At 38.5% G+C, this 16,082-nt stretch overlaps 1 protein-coding gene across 1 annotated transcript in view; it reads left to right on the top strand.

Moving 5' to 3' along the window:
* The first annotated feature begins 776 nt into the window (after positions 1 to 776).
* Positions 777 to 16,082, top strand: part of LOC128714144 (protein lozenge) — a 35,794-nt gene continuing 20,488 nt past the window's right edge. Inside the window, exons 1-2 of the mRNA XM_053809022.1 lie at positions 777 to 825; positions 8,463 to 9,185. Coding sequence (XP_053664997.1) covers positions 777 to 825; positions 8,463 to 9,185 — 772 coding nt within the window. The remainder of the gene's footprint in view (positions 826 to 8,462; positions 9,186 to 16,082) is intronic.

Raw genomic sequence — 16,082 nt, 5'->3', positions numbered from 1 at the left:
AAAAGGGTTACCATGCAACAAACCGAGCTAGCTGGTGTCGGACCGAAAGCGGCTCGGTCGAGACCGCTCGGTTTTTTTGGGAGTTGGAAGGAGGGGATAGGGAAATGAAGAGAGATTTTATGGCGCAGGCACACCAGTATCCGTTACCGGGGCCCAGCAGCGCAACAATACTCATTAAGACGGGGGTTTTAGTTTAATGCAGCTAGTCGTCGATTTCGGAAGTTAAGTTCACCTCCGGTAAGCGAAGGCGTGCGTGCTTGCGTGACAGGAATTTTATCCATACGTGCCCAAGCAATAGTCCCCTTTCGTCTTCAGGGAGTGGGATACATCAATTGGCAAACTCATATCCAACGGACAAACCGATCCAATTTTTTTAGTTAATTTCGTTAAAGTTTGCATGTTATTTGCGGGTAACACGAAATTCAACCCGAACAAACAACAATCAGCAGATCGTCTGAAGATCGTTTAGGCGCACAATGCCCCAAAAATCGGATCCATTTGGATTCAAACACATTCCGGGAAGTGTAAAGTTGTGCATATCTGCTCGTGACTGTATCCGAACATGGTTCGAAAAGGTGATTGTGGTGTAAAGCAAATGGGAAAATGAAAACCAACTGAGTGAAAATCTAGCCCGCAAAACCCACGGGACTGAGTTGATGCAAAGGAATCTAAACAAGTTCAAACGATCCTCACAGGGTTAATATATTTGCTGGTTCAATGCAATATTTGAACCAGCAGCTACTACTCCGGAACGTCGTGGAAACTTTTTACTAGTGATGTCTTGCCGCGTGCACGAAAGTCAATTCCACAGTGCAAATTTTTATGGTACGTCCGTCGCAGGATTGTAAATCAAATTTGTTTACCTAACCCAGTTAAGCACCTTCCAGTTTATTTAAATTCCTCAACAAAAAAACTAAAAATGTTGCAAAAAGTTTCACACTAAAACATTACCGATCGTGGATAGGACGGTGCATGAGAGAAATCACGCGTGTAATTGCAACAAAACGCATTATCTTAGGCGGAACTTAAACGGATACGCAAACGATCAGGCTGACAGTGAGCTGGAAAGCTTGCAATATCTAAGGTGAGCAGCACGCCTCTATATAACGCACAGGAGTGTGCTCAAACGGTGCAATTGGTAATTTTGTTGTTGACATACTTAGCGTGGAAATATTGTAAAATGTATTACGGCACGATAATAAATTGCCGATTCAAACATGCAAAAGCGGTAAGGCATGCAACGTAATGTGCTGTAAAGAAGCACATCTCCCATTTGGTCAGTTTTTCGCAAAAGGATTGTAACAGAGTAAGCAAGCGAAAAAGAGGAAAAGAGCGTGAGAAAGAGAGGGAAAGAGAAAGAGACAGAGAGAATGAGAGAGAAACGATGGACAATGGCTGACTACTCAATAAGATGGTAAGGTTTAAAGTGCATCTGAATCCTTTCACCCGAATTGCCAGCATCATCTATCAACCGCGCTGCAGCCAACCTATCAATAATATTAGTTCAAACATAACACCTAACCGCACGATCTGCGACCGCACGCAGATGAAGCAAACACCCCCCCCCCCCCCCAAAACACGCACAAAGAAAACCAGTGATAACGCGCACGGCAAGAGTGAAAAATCATACCAGTGCATAGCTTTAGTGGTCGCATCGCTAATTGTCCGAACGCTGAACGAGCCAAAGGTAACACGTTATCGTGTGGTTTTTATAGAAACAAGCATATCAAACATAAACCAAAAAAAAGATACAGTAAAAACGAAACAATCAAATAAATTTAAAAACAACAACAACTAAAAAATGCAAACAGCAAAGGAAATGCAGGCCACTGCGAAACGTGTGCATCACGTACATTTCTTTTCATTTTGTGCTAACCAAATGCAGCAACGAATAACAAAAAAATGCATGCAAGTGGGAGGTTCTGGCGCGAGTCGCTAAAGTGATCAATTTTTACCAACCGCACTGCGTGGAGCAAACCATGGGTGTGTTGCTTCTTTTTTTTTGAAGAGCGGTGGGGGGGTAGTGCGTGGCAGTGAGTTCTTTTTCCTCTTCACCCACCTCTTGAACGAAGCGCAATACTTTACCGTCAGCTGATGCGCGACTCTAAAAACATAAAAACGTGCAAATTTCAGCGACACTTGGCAATCGAAGTGTTTTGGAATGCAACAGAGGATGCATTAGAAAGAACGCATGGTCGGTACGCCTAAAAGAATCGGTGTACAGGTAAAGGTGCACTGCTTAAGGGATGCGAATTTTTAATTAACAGCACACGCGGTGCCTAAATTGCTACCAACGGTCAAACTCATCCGGACGCGGGTTTTTTTTTCGTGGTTGTTTTCCCAGGTTGACCACCTACAACCTTCGGTTCAAAAAGGGGCACACAATAAAACACAAATGCGAATTTACTTTCAACATCCTCCACCCACAAAACAATACCCGCCACAAAATCTGCTTTGCCGCAGTTTCGGTGGGGGTCGTTGCTTAGTTGGCCAGTTGTTTATATCTTTCGTACAACCAAACAAGCGGCGCTAATGCAACAGGGAATGCGTACGCGTTGGAGGGTGCCCATGTTTGCGCTCATGTGCACTGCTATCGATACTCGAAATACTCATGTACCTCGCTACGGTGCCACAAAATAACGGATGAAATGGTTTATTTATGTTACCGGACACACCGTCTGATCCGCTGGAGTAGGCGCCCGAACTAACGGGGGTTTGTATGAGATTTTGGCGTGTTTACATGTTTCCTTCACGGCTTCTGTATGTGCTGGTGTCGCGTTGCCAAGACCTCACACGAAGCAGCGGGGAAAAATACATTTCCATTTCCATCATCCTTCCTAGCAACCGGTCGACAGCAAAAGCTGACACTTTCTTTCTGATTACGCGCCAGGCGCGGGTAGACACACAATCGCCAGGTGTGTCGGATGTGTCTATTTTGGCTTTGGTGGAATCGTTTGAGTGTCGCGTTTGTTTTGTTGCTGAATAGCAACGCAGGGAGATGTGTGTATAAAAAACCGGTGACAAGTACGCACGATTACGTGCGAGAAGCTGCGTGACGAGGTGTCGGATGCTGTCGAATGCGTGTGTAGCGATCTCGGGAATGCGCGCGCGAAAAATTCCACAGTTGAAGCAAAAACCAGAGAACAATTCCGTAGAACAGAAGGTTAATTAATGGTGCGTTCATGTGTGGGTTGGTGGATAAGTTGAGGGTGTGTTGCGACCACCCAGAAGCACATGCCACTGCGATTGTACTGCGCGGTGTTAAACCCTTTTTATACATTTTATTCGTACCTTGAACAAATGAAGTGGTGGGGATTTGGGGACGGGGTAATTGGTGGTGGGGGCAACAGCTAAGGGAAGACAGTTTAGGGCTAGATGAGTAGCAGAGTAAACCTATAAATGCGAGCAGGATCGCATAACAAAAGCCGTGCGTGAGTGGAACCCGGCGAGACACTAGTGTGGCGCAACTTGTGGCACCGACATTCGACGACCCGCTGGGTCCCTTTTTCGTGTGTACGGACCCGGGCGACCGGTTGCCATCGGTGCACCATCAGCGTGCAGCTTAGGTAAAGGCGAAGAATGTTCACTGGTCCTCCCACCACCGTAAACAATCTGACCAACTAGCGCGCAGTTAAGTTTATTTTAAAATTTATAAGTTTTCGTCCACGGCGTGCCGTCGCAGTCGTCGACAGAACTAGCACTCAACACGTTCGATATTACCTCCTGGATCATATCGAATCGGCCCTCTAGCGCCGGCCAGATGTGTGTTTATTTTTGGTTCGAAGTTCTGGGCTATAAAGCAACGATGGATCACTGAATATATGCCAATGGTTTTTTCCCATTCACTCTCTCTATCCTTCCACAAATTTTACCAAACAATCGAACTTTGCCTTAAACTGTGATAAGTATTAATGCTACAAAAAGTTTCACTAACAATTAGTTCAATAGTCGAAGTCAAGGCAAACCCTGATGGAGGGCCGAAACAATTTTGACCTCCAAGGTCTAGTTTGTTTTAATTATTACATCTTTTTGGCCAATTTAAAATAAATAATTATAGCAATTTTGAAGCACTGCACACAGGATGTTCATTAAGTCGCTATCTTCGATATGACAAACATGAAATGCATAAAAATAGGATCTGAATTGTGTCTATGACAAGTGAATGAAGAATTTATTTAAACTCCAGTACAAGAAATTTATGCATTTTCGCGTTCAGCATGGCCTTTCTGATATATACATATACATGTGCAGTATGCAATTGTGCACGGTCATATGTGCCGGGCAGGTCAGCGAGCGTACTGCATGTTTTTAGCCTAGTGGGGCTACAACATTTACCCTGTAGTGTACCTTACAAGGAAGTGGTTTTACACTTCCACAGCAAGCGGCAGGACATCCGGCGGAACAAAATACTAAGCGGATATCCTCTCAGGCAACACACAAACACTCGCACACTTACACAAGCAGAGCCACACGCATACGTTAAGTGACATTAAAACGTCGAGGCTTATGTCTGCTGGTGCAGGAAACTGCACGGAAAACACAGAATCGTGGTTTCGGTCTCGGACAGGATTTCCCACATGAGCCGAAAAACCGCAGATCCATCCAAGCGAGTGTTTCTGTGTCACCGTACTATCACATCGCGCTTTTTGTTTCCTTTCAATGTTTCGAATCGTGCTTCAAACTTCGCTCCATTTTCTCTCTGATGTTCATCTTTCGCGAGTGCAGTTCGAGTGTTCTTTTCAGTCATTAAATAGGCTACCTATAAAGATGAGGAAAGGGACTGAATGGAAGCGGATGAGAGAAAAAAAGAGAAGCGTGAAGGGTATGTGGTTGTGCGGGTATGTGTGTACTTTAACACGGTGCTCAGGCCGCGAACAGATCGAAAATACCAATCAAGTGTCCAGGGAATGTCCTGAAGTGTTGTGTCGTGTTTGTGTTATGAAGCAACCCCTTTATTTTCGAGTATTTCCACGCATTTCACCGCACCATGAATTTCATAGCATTTATTCGGATCCATGTCAATCTAACGGGTCCATCGTGTTGAATTTGCTGGAGAAACCACTTTTATGGACGCTGGGAACGTTTGGAAGAACTTAATTATGGAAATTGTCTCGTGAGCCTGATTACTATGAAACCGATATACATTACAATGTTGGTATAGAAAAGTGATTACTATTCTTTAGATGCGAGAAGCGGCAGCATTTAACAGAAAATTAGAACATTTGTAAATTCGGTATGGGTTTCCTCTGTTTTTTGACCGGGTTCTTATCCAGCGCATATCATAAAATTATCTATAACAGTCAATCCTCACTGGTTGGATCTATTTAAGTTGGTTTATTTGTTAGTTACCAACTCAATAGTTGGGTTGCACGTCTACCACGAAAGTTGTCATTTTCAATAAATAGCATGGTTTTTATTTCTTTGTAAAAACTTCATGTCCGACTCGTGTTACCTTCGTGTGCTTATTCGATTAATTCCTCGTGTTTTGTGTTGATTTTGCACCTTCAATAAACAAATCGACAATCGACAAATCGATAGTTGTCGAACAACCCAAACATCGTGTTGGAACTTACTAGTTAGAACTCATTCATATCCCTATCAGTGAGGTTTGACTGTAAATTCATTTAAAATAAATACACTAAACCGTTGCTGTTATAAGGCAAAAGTGTCTTGCATTTACTGATACACACGGATATTGTTATTATTAAAATGTTCTGGTTACGGATACGAATATCAATAAAACGATTCTATCGTTTGCTATTTATGTATTTTTGTTTAAATTTAATCATTATTAAACTTGCACTAATCAAACAATGGTATTTTTAAACCCAGAAATAACTTTATTGATTTTCTTAACATTTTATGTTTAATAAACAAGATGGGCATATTGCCAAATTTGTACTTAGAAATTCCAATTAACATAGACAAAACAAAGTACATAATTTTCAACAAAAAAAAAAACAAACAAACAATATCAACCTAAAAATACGAAATAATCTTATCGAAAAAACAAACACGCACAAATACCTAGGAACAATCATAGACAAATAGCTAAACTAAAAAAAACAAATCGAATACATTCAAAACAAAGCCACTAACAGATTAAACATTTAAAACATCCTATGTGGAAGAAAAAACAACTTAGACGAAGAAAAAGCAATACTAGTGTTCTGAGCTACAATTAGAAATACCCTGTAAACGAGGTCATCATACATAAACAACAACAACAATAAAACAGGAAAAAAATAATATAATCATTCATCAAGCACTCAGAAAAACAACAGGCTGTACAAAAACCATCCCTATTAACAAACTACACGCCATAGCAGCCGAAATACCCTTAGAACTTAGAGGGAAATTCATATCTCGAACCTCAAAGAACCTCAGGAAACAATTAGATAAAAGTAAAAAAATAAAAAGAAAAAAGTAAAACATATACTAAGAACAATGGTACCAAAAAAACATAAAAAGACTAAAACATTTATGCAGCAACAAAACAGATGACATTACAAGCACGATGGAAATCGACATAAAAGTAGCAGAATAAACAGGATCAAACAATAACAATAACAAAAACAAAGAACCCATCAGACAAATAGCAACAACGAAGATAGAAACAAGAAAGAACAAAGGTTCGAACATAAACGGATGCCAATCTAAACAAAAAGAAATCAGATATTGGCGTATCGAACATCGAACAATCAGACATTTAAGACAATCGAAGATACATATACCACCAATATGATTTATAAAAAACACCATTAATAACGACAATCGAACTAACAGCAATAGAAAAAGCACTCGACCTGTAGAAATATGCAAATCAAACAAATTAACAATATACACGGACAGCCTGACGTCATGCTAAATATTAGAAAAAGCACAAGTGTTAGTTACATTTAGAAGAAACAGTATACAACATACTAAAAAGGGGAAATAAACACTGGCAACAATAGTATGGGTACTATCACACGTCGCAATCAAACTAAACGAAACAGCAGATAGTCTAGCAGATAAGGGCATATCGGATCAAAAGTTAGGAAACAAGATTAGATACACAGATGCAACCAACTTTTTTCAAACAAAAATGGAAATGAAACATAAAAAAGGTACAAAGATTTATCAAAAAACAAAGGTAAAATAATTCTTGGAGTTTCAAAACGAGTTCCTCTTCAAATCTCGCACAAGGGCATTGACATAAACACCATACAAACAATAAAAAAATGAACAAAAAATTATCAGGGCACGATTTATCCGACTACTGGCTAGTCATAATGAAGATCAAACAAAACGGAGACTGTGATATCTTCATCAAACCAAATACAGGGTGGCATATGATTTTTGAATGACCTAAATACCATATCAATGATAGGATAACAAAACAAGTACTAAAAACAAAGAGGAAGGAAACTAACAATTTTCTTCATAAGAGGAAGAAACTGTCTGCAGGAAAAGAAGAAGAAGAAAAGGCTTTTCTTTGTTAGTTAGAACGGCCAGGCCATAACGACTCATTTTTAACCACGTAGCCGGATAGTCAAATTAATTTTGGAGGTTCTCGACGCTCAATTGAAAATGAAAGAGAAAATTTATGAAACACTGTTTATCACTATTCATTTAATCTTAGCATATTTTGAAAGCCTAAAACTAACAGTTTAAGAGTGCAATTCAATAAGAATTTCCAACGCACTGGAAAGGCATTTAGCTTTTTAGATTTATTCCATCAAATAGTAGCCTGGCTTACTGAATAAAATAAACACAAAGAGGAATTAAACTTTCTAACTTTGAAATATATTTAATTATTTAGACCAGAGTTCTCCAAAGCACGGCCCGCAACGCTATTGATTAAAAGATATGAAAACTGGAAACGAAGTAGTAATATTTTCTAACTGTTCATCGATTTGTTATGGTTTTATTTCATTAAGGCATAAATTATAGATAATGTTTCGTGATCAGCAGTATTTTTAATTTCAACCAATGTGGCCCGTTGGTTGAATAGGTAGGGGTCACCTGATTTATACAATTCTTGGATGTGGACAACTTTTACCCTTTAATTTTCATCAACTAGTATCGTCTTCTACCATTTTCCCCAATATAATTTTGAACTTCACAGAAAGATAAAGAGCGCTGATCAGTATGTCGTGTTGTGTAGTTGAAGTTAAAAATAATTAATTAAGAATAAAGAAAAATAATTAACAATGCAAATGAATACTTGGTTTTTGATTATAACTGTTATAACTTTTTGTAACTACTTTCGGACTGACATGTAAATAAAAAAGCAAAGAATGATAGCGATGCTGCGAGAAAAAAATGTTATGGAAAAATGTTATGATCCTTCTAAAACGTTATCGATTTATCAGAGTAGAATTGATGATGTTGTGTGAATGTAAGGACTTTTAATGAAGAAAACAGATTTCCTACGTGCAGTGTAAACTAAAACAAATTTAATTGTATTCTACTTGCAGAATTCGTTTCCACTATGCATCTCACAATTAACAGCGCACCGACGCTTAGTAATGGAAGCGGTGGCGGTGGAAGCGGAGGAGCTGTAGGTGGAGGAAACAATGGACCGACAAATGGAGGTGGTGGTGGTACCGGTGGTGGTGGAGGAGGCTTGGGTGGTTGTGCTCCCAATGGCCACAGTGGACACCACGGTGGCACTGGTAGCGGTGGTAGTGGCGGTGGAGGAGGTGGAGGAGGAGGAGGTGGCGATGGCACAGGAGGTTCTGGCAGTAACGGCACCGGCACCAGCGGTGGTGGCGGCGGCGGAACCGGAAACGCTGGCGGTACCGCGACCAATGGCAACGGATCGAGCACGGGTGCCGGCGGCGAAAGTGGCCCACCGTCGGCGGCCAGTATCCTGAACGACACCTACACCAAAATGACGTCGGACATTCTGGCGGAACGGACGCTGGGCGATTTTCTGTCCGAGCACCCGGGCGAGCTGATCCGAACCGGGAGTCCTCTGTTTGTGTGCACAGTGCTGCCCCCGCACTGGCGCTCGAATAAAACACTTCCGGTTGCGTTCAAGGTCGTCGCGCTCGGTGACGTCGGTGACGGCACGATGGTGACGGTGCGGGCCGGCAACGATGAAAACTATTGCGCCGAGCTGCGGAACTGCACCGCGGTCATGAAGAACCAGGTTGCCAAGTTTAATGATCTTCGTTTCGTAGGCCGCAGCGGCCGTGGTGAGTATAGGTCCTAAGAGCAAACCCATTTCGGCATTGCTGACTGTAATGGCAGAATAGGTTCCATACCTCGAGCGAGTCTCACTCTGTTTGTCATAAGCTCATAAGCTCTCTTAAGCTGACTGATTCGCAAACCATCAAATAGCCAACAAATGTTGAATATTTGTTGAAAAGTTGAAACCTTTATTGCTTTGAAACGTAAAACATTTAATTTCTGATTTGACATTTCTATTTTTTTAACGTTTCACTTATTTAATATTCAAGAATGTGTAAAGTCGTTGTAACGACTAAGGACAATCAATTTTAATGTTCACTGCTAGTTATTCTTAAGTGCGATGTTCATAGAAAACATATTTTACGATTGTACATATAGCTATGTGATCATTTGCTGTGAATAGTATAATTTTTAATTTCAATTTAATTGTACTAATTGTACCTCGTTAGCTATTATATTGTATAATTGTTGGTTAACTTGTCGTTTTAAATGATTTTGCATTGGACTCAGTTGAATGTTTTTCATTAATGTTTTGTTTTTGTTGTATCCAATGAACGTTTGATTTTATTGTAGGATTCGTTATTATTTTTTTGTCACACTGTTTATTATTTAACATTTTTTATTTGCATTATTTCACATTATTTCAAATTAAAATTTATTCCATTAATTTTTATTTGTTCCAATGATAAAGTTGTAAAATATTTTTTTATTGCATTTGTTATTACAACTTTGGATTACATTAATGTTATAGTTCAATTTTCATGACTGATATACATGGTTTACCATTAGCGACACTCCAGATTTCTGAACGAATCAATATTTTTATGCCAATTCCAAACTTAAGGCGTAACTACATTTTTGTTTGCAAATTATGGTTACTATTTTTATGCAATAGTTACACCCTATAACACACTGCTTGCTAAAACGCTCGGCTAAAAGATCATCCCAGATCTGGCTAAAAGTAATACTTCAGTCATGAGTCACGGCAGGCATATACCGACAGAGGCTTACTATTATTAATAACGTATATAAATAGATGGCTCTTCGCTGTACTGCCTGGAAAACACTGTTAAGAGAAAAAAAGATAGCAGATTCCTGATGGGAAATCAGAAAAGATCGCTATTCACTTTCTAGTTAATCATTTAACCATAATTTAGAAAGAAATACGATCAACTAGAATGTGCTATGGAAATAGTGTAAAATAGCGAATTTTTACACAAGTGTGCCATGTTTAGCAATTCAGAACGACCTCCTAAGCACTTTGCGACAAACGCCGGGTATACTTTATTTACCCAATTAATTTTTTTTTCTCTTACTAATGAGTTCCACAAAAAAATACAATACCTTTTTTGTTTTACAGCCAAACTACTACTACTATAAAACTATGTCAAAATGCTATGTCCTTTACGAAACTGTACAGAATGATACAGCCCGGTACCTGGATTATTAGATAGATACAGTCTAAAAGCTTAAGCTTTCTAATTAATATTATGATCTACCCCATTGTTGATCAGGTTTAAATTAAAATACTCCTGATGATGTTAAACGTACACAAATATACGATCAAGGGATCATTTTCGCGGAGTTAAAATTTGAGAGAAATCGATTTAAGTTTACAAATATAATTTTAAATTCATTTCATTTGAAAAAAAATATAAGTCTGATTATTAAAATAATCCGTTTTCAGTTGTTTTCGTTAAAAATAAATGTTTACATTTTCACATTCGGGAAACATGGCCTAACCTGGTTCAGACCAGCTAGCAAAATTCTTTGTTTTAACATTTGTCGAGCTTGGGTTAGTTGCTTTCAGTAGGAAACCAATCTAATCCTTTTTTCCTAGACTTAACTTGGCTTGTTATTTGTATGAAGAGCTGTAAGCAGATAAGCCTGGAAACGTCAAAATTCATACAAAAATGGTTCATACGGTCAATGTTGGCCAACAAAATTCGCTCATTTTCGAATTTCGCACGATCTTCATTAACTGTGGGCTCAACAATAATGTTAACGTTTTTTTCCCCCAACAAGTGATGTCATTTTACCCCAAATGTTAAATTAAATAAAAAAAATTAAAAAAATTAAATATTTCAGTAAAAAAACATAGATTTTTGTTTCGACTGATCTCATGAATCTTATCCCCTTTTTCTAACCTTTGCGGTCTGACACTTGCTCGATCTTCGGTTTGTTTTTTGTGTTGGCAACTTATTTGATATTTGGTTGAAATTCTATAAGATTGAACATCATTTCGCTATTTAGGACAATAGATGATAGAAATTGAAAAATTGACTATTATAAATGAATTTCACCCTGGTTTGACGGGCTCTCTAAAAGTAGAGCTTTCATCCGCATGATTTCAAGCCTCATGTCGAATCATTTTGCTTTGAACGCTCACCTTCAGCGTATAAACCTGGCGCCATCGAAGGTTTGCGTTTGCGAGAAAGGCCATCACGATATAGACCATCTACTATGGTCTTGTAAAGACTTCGTCGATGCCAGAAGCTCGCTACTGACGGTTGTTGCGGCAAATAAAAGAATTTCAATGAAATATATCTGGTCATAGGAATGAAGCTATCTGAATGCTATTTCGGTTGTTCAACTAATTATTACAACAAAAAAAATGCTTTGAGACTCACGTCCCCTGAATTCCACCTCTCAGCTATTCTTTAGCTGATTGCTTTAGTTCTAGCTTACTCACGTACTTTTGAATAACGTTGCTTGGGCATGATTTTACCTAAATTTGATTCAAGATATCGAATCGAATTTACTACAAAATGCGGTCACTTCAAAATTAACTAGCTATATCGGCCCGGTTACACGGCTACGCAAGAACATTATGCAGTGGGCTCAAACTTATAGATGTATCCAATGGGATTTTTGATCTCTTGATTATCATATTTTTCCATCGTTCCAAAATTCATACTCCCGCAAGATGCTAGGTTTTTTTCACTTCTGGAAAAAAGGTTTTTCGCTTCCATTATCTTCTCCAGCTATTGCAATTACGATATTCGTCATCTGGTATTGTTTTTTCTCGCCGATTCTAAACTGTCCTGAATGCATGTTTCGGAACAGAATTGTGTTTAATATTTCTGATTGTCGTAATTTTTGTAAGTTGCAAGTCGGTAATGATGTTTTAACCGTCACAATCTGTCAGTGTACTGCGACATACCTAGCATTTTCATAGAATATGAATAAAATCTCACTGTAATCATATGAACTCTCTCATCTATTTGATATTACTATCTTTTGGTATTTGGAATATAATTTCTGATTTTATTTGGTTGTTAATTATTCAAAGCTGAATTGTAGGTCCAACTTATGGACAATATATGCCAATATGACAATATGAACGGCTCGAATAGAATTTGGTACTACTCCTGTAGTTAAAAAATCTGGCATGAGGTGGTTCCAAATTGATAGAAAATTCTTTGAAATATCTTCCAAAAACTGGAGAGAAATACGTTTGAATCCAGGAGAAATAAAAAAAAACTTATATTTCTATCTCCATGAAGAAGACTGTACAAACTACATTGCTGTAATATCGGAGACATTTGCAACTTTATTAAACTGAAATTGTTCTAAACTCCATACGATCGGATGAGATTGTCACACCGAAATCGTTGTTTTAAACTTAAAAAAAACTTAAAACAAAAGATACTTTAAGAAATCAAGTATGCCTTGATAGAAAAACGATGTGTTCGATGAAGAAGTCATCATAGTAAACTTGCAAAAACAATGTTGTCGATATCGTGTGTGCTGAAAGAGAACTCATTTTAAAACTGCCTTGATAGAAAAACGATGTGTTCGATGAAGAAGTCATCATAGTAAACTTGCAAAAACAATGTTGTCGATATCGTGTGTGCTGAAAGAGAACTCATTTTAAAACTTGATAACTCAGTTCATTTGAAAATACTTCTAATAGTGGATGCTTTCTGGTGTTGTTTCTTATAATTTCCTATTTACCACCAAATTGTGCCTGATCATGAGGATCGGCTGACCGGCTTACATGAAAATCAAGCGAACGATGAAAATTCATGTTATCGGATCGAAGAATACAATAATACATAGTGTATTGTAGAAAAAGATCAGTAAGTAAGAATTCACGACTGAAATCAAACGTTTTTTGTTCATTGCCTAAAAACATAAACTTGAACGAAACAGACCTCTACGAATTTCAACGATTATTACCGGAGAAGTAAACCGATAAAAAATTGTACCTTTGGCGAGAAAATCACAGGAGCTTTGTAGTAATATGAAATAGTAAATGCACGTAAATGGAACAAAATGTAAACCAAGTAGTGGAGTTCCGATAATTTTAGCGCATACCAGCGTTTGTATATAGAGGTACATGTTTGAAAATTTGTTTCTTTGTTGCTTTCAGTTCATTTTCAGGTAGTAAACTACCTCATATATTAAAATATATAACATATAACATATAACAAAAATCATTTTCCACTCACCACTCCCTAATCATTGTACTTATATTAAATAATATTGTGATCCATTGTTAAATATCAATATGGAGAACGAATTAATGCACAAAAATGGTATGGGAGCACTAAAATGGCATCTACAATCACGTTTAAAAAAACACACTTCGCTTAACTGTTTTCGAACAACAACAGGGACATTCCATTAAAGACAAGAAAGGAGCGCTTTGTTGATTAATTTAAATAAAAGAAGCACTCAGAATACTCTTTTCCGATGTGAGATAAATCATCTGCTGTTTAAATGCACGGAATGAGTGATGCGCATCATTTGCCAAAAAGGAGCAACGTAGAGCCGCTTTAAGGTTTCAAGAAACATCGTTTGATTTAAACAAACTCCGTTCGGCACGATGCGGATGGTGGATGTTAAATTGATACATATGTATGGTGCTCTAGCCATGTTTATATATGCCGCTTGCTCACGTGTACTTATGCTACCCGTTGCAAAACCGAGTTTGTCTGTAAGGCTTGGACCCGTGTAGCAGCTCTTAAGCGATTAACTCTGTTTGGTTAAATCCAATCCAACAATAACAACGACAGCTTGTATGCATATATCTGTACACAACACAATTGCAGCATCTACATGAACATGTACATGTTAATTAGTAGCTTCGAGCACTGTCGACCAGTGCCGTGTTCCACCAAAATGCTGCTGTATGGATAGTTAAAAAACGGGAACTATTTTTTATTGCATTTCCCTTACGCTACTGCACATCTGTCAGTCGATGTTTTATTGCATTTTTTCGGTTTGAGGGTTTGTTTTGTTCTGTAGCGCCGTTTGAATCCATATTATTGGTTGTGCAATTGTTTTAGCATTGTTTCTACTTGTTGAGTAAGTCTTCAGAGCATGGTAAAAGTGAAAACAAGCATATTAACTTATGGATTTAGATAAGCTTATGGCTTGATTTTGTGCCTGGTACTTCCATAAACAAAAAGATACACTTGATACATTGTAATCTAGATATGTCTAATTTTATATCTAGATAAGACAAACTCCAGTACTAGACATAAATTTACCACAATCTTGATTTCTGGTTTAACCAAACTTGATTTCTGGTTAATGTGAACGCATGTTTGCTTTAACAATAATTTATATTAGACATTAGTGGAGATCTTCAACCAGCGATTACATATTTACAGTGAATGTGTAACAAATTGTAATAAGCGTTGCTGGTAATCGTTTGCTGCACTAGTACCTTTAACGCATGTAAGGGTTAACTCACTAAGCGACCAAACAACAACAGCAAAGCCGGTTTGTATCGATAACCATAATCCTATCGAATCCAATCATGCTCCATTTTCACCTTGTGGGACCGTTACGCTATTTTCGTTCGCAAATATTTCACCGAACAGCGGTTTTCAAACCGTTCAAGGGGGTTAAACCGTGTAGCGTATTGATTGATGCGATTTTGTTGTTGCTTTTTCCATTCGTAACTGTTCCTATGTTATCGTTCGTCACGCCACGACCGGCAGCTCTATTATTGTGATCGTTTGTGTGATTAAATAGGGAAATGCACAGAAGAAACTACGGCTAACGTGGAATTTGCAATAAAAAATGCTGAATCTTGCAATTGAGTCATTACCAGAATGCTTTATTTGTTCGATCGTCAAATATGAAGACTGTGCTTGGTTTCGAAAATTCAACAACAAACAGCGATGTGATCAAACATCTCGTACACCCGACGTAGAAAAAACAAATCCAAGTATCAGTAAAAGAGGCCAAAGGTTATACGCGAGGTTACCAGAGCATTAAGTAGCTCTGGTGTTAAGCCCGTGCTTAAAAGAGTATTACAAAGCGGCTGCCTTGATACCCGATACGTCAAAATGAGTAGAAACGAGATAGAAAGTAGTCAATTTGTGGACGAACGACATGGATCCAGCATAACGCCGTTTTATGGTAGTGCATTTTTTGTGGCAGCATTACATTTGCAAAACGGCGAGGATTGGTGACACGAAAATGATGGTACTATGAAACAAAACATTCCAATTGTTACCTTTGCTGCAGCAAACACAAATCCCTGTCGAAGGAGATTGCTGCCGAGTTTCTTCACTTCGGAGGGAAACGTCACTACTAAGTTAGGGGTCGATCGAAAAAGGGTCAAAGGATGGGTTGCAATGAATGGATAAAAAAGGTGAAAACTTTCTGCTCTTAGGTGTTCGATTTGAAAAAGGTGCCTTTTCTATTCGCCACTCTACAAGACAGGGAGGAGGAAACACATACATATATGTGTAGCATCATCTAATACGCCTGCAAAAGTGGTTCAGATATGCAAAACACCACTTTCCTCATTTTAATCACTTCCCCTTTTGCGTCCATCAGTCCCGCACCCGACCAGTCCTTGGGTGTTGCTCGGCTACTTGGCTTGCGTTTTAATGATGAGAACATTTTAGAAAATTTTCATTAAACAACTCTCGCCGTAA

Source organism: Anopheles marshallii, chromosome X (assembly GCF_943734725.1).
Source record: "Anopheles marshallii chromosome X, idAnoMarsDA_429_01, whole genome shotgun sequence".
NCBI classification, from domain to species: Eukaryota; Metazoa; Arthropoda; class Insecta; order Diptera; family Culicidae; genus Anopheles; species Anopheles marshallii.
This window is presented reverse-complemented; position numbering and strand designations above follow the sequence as displayed.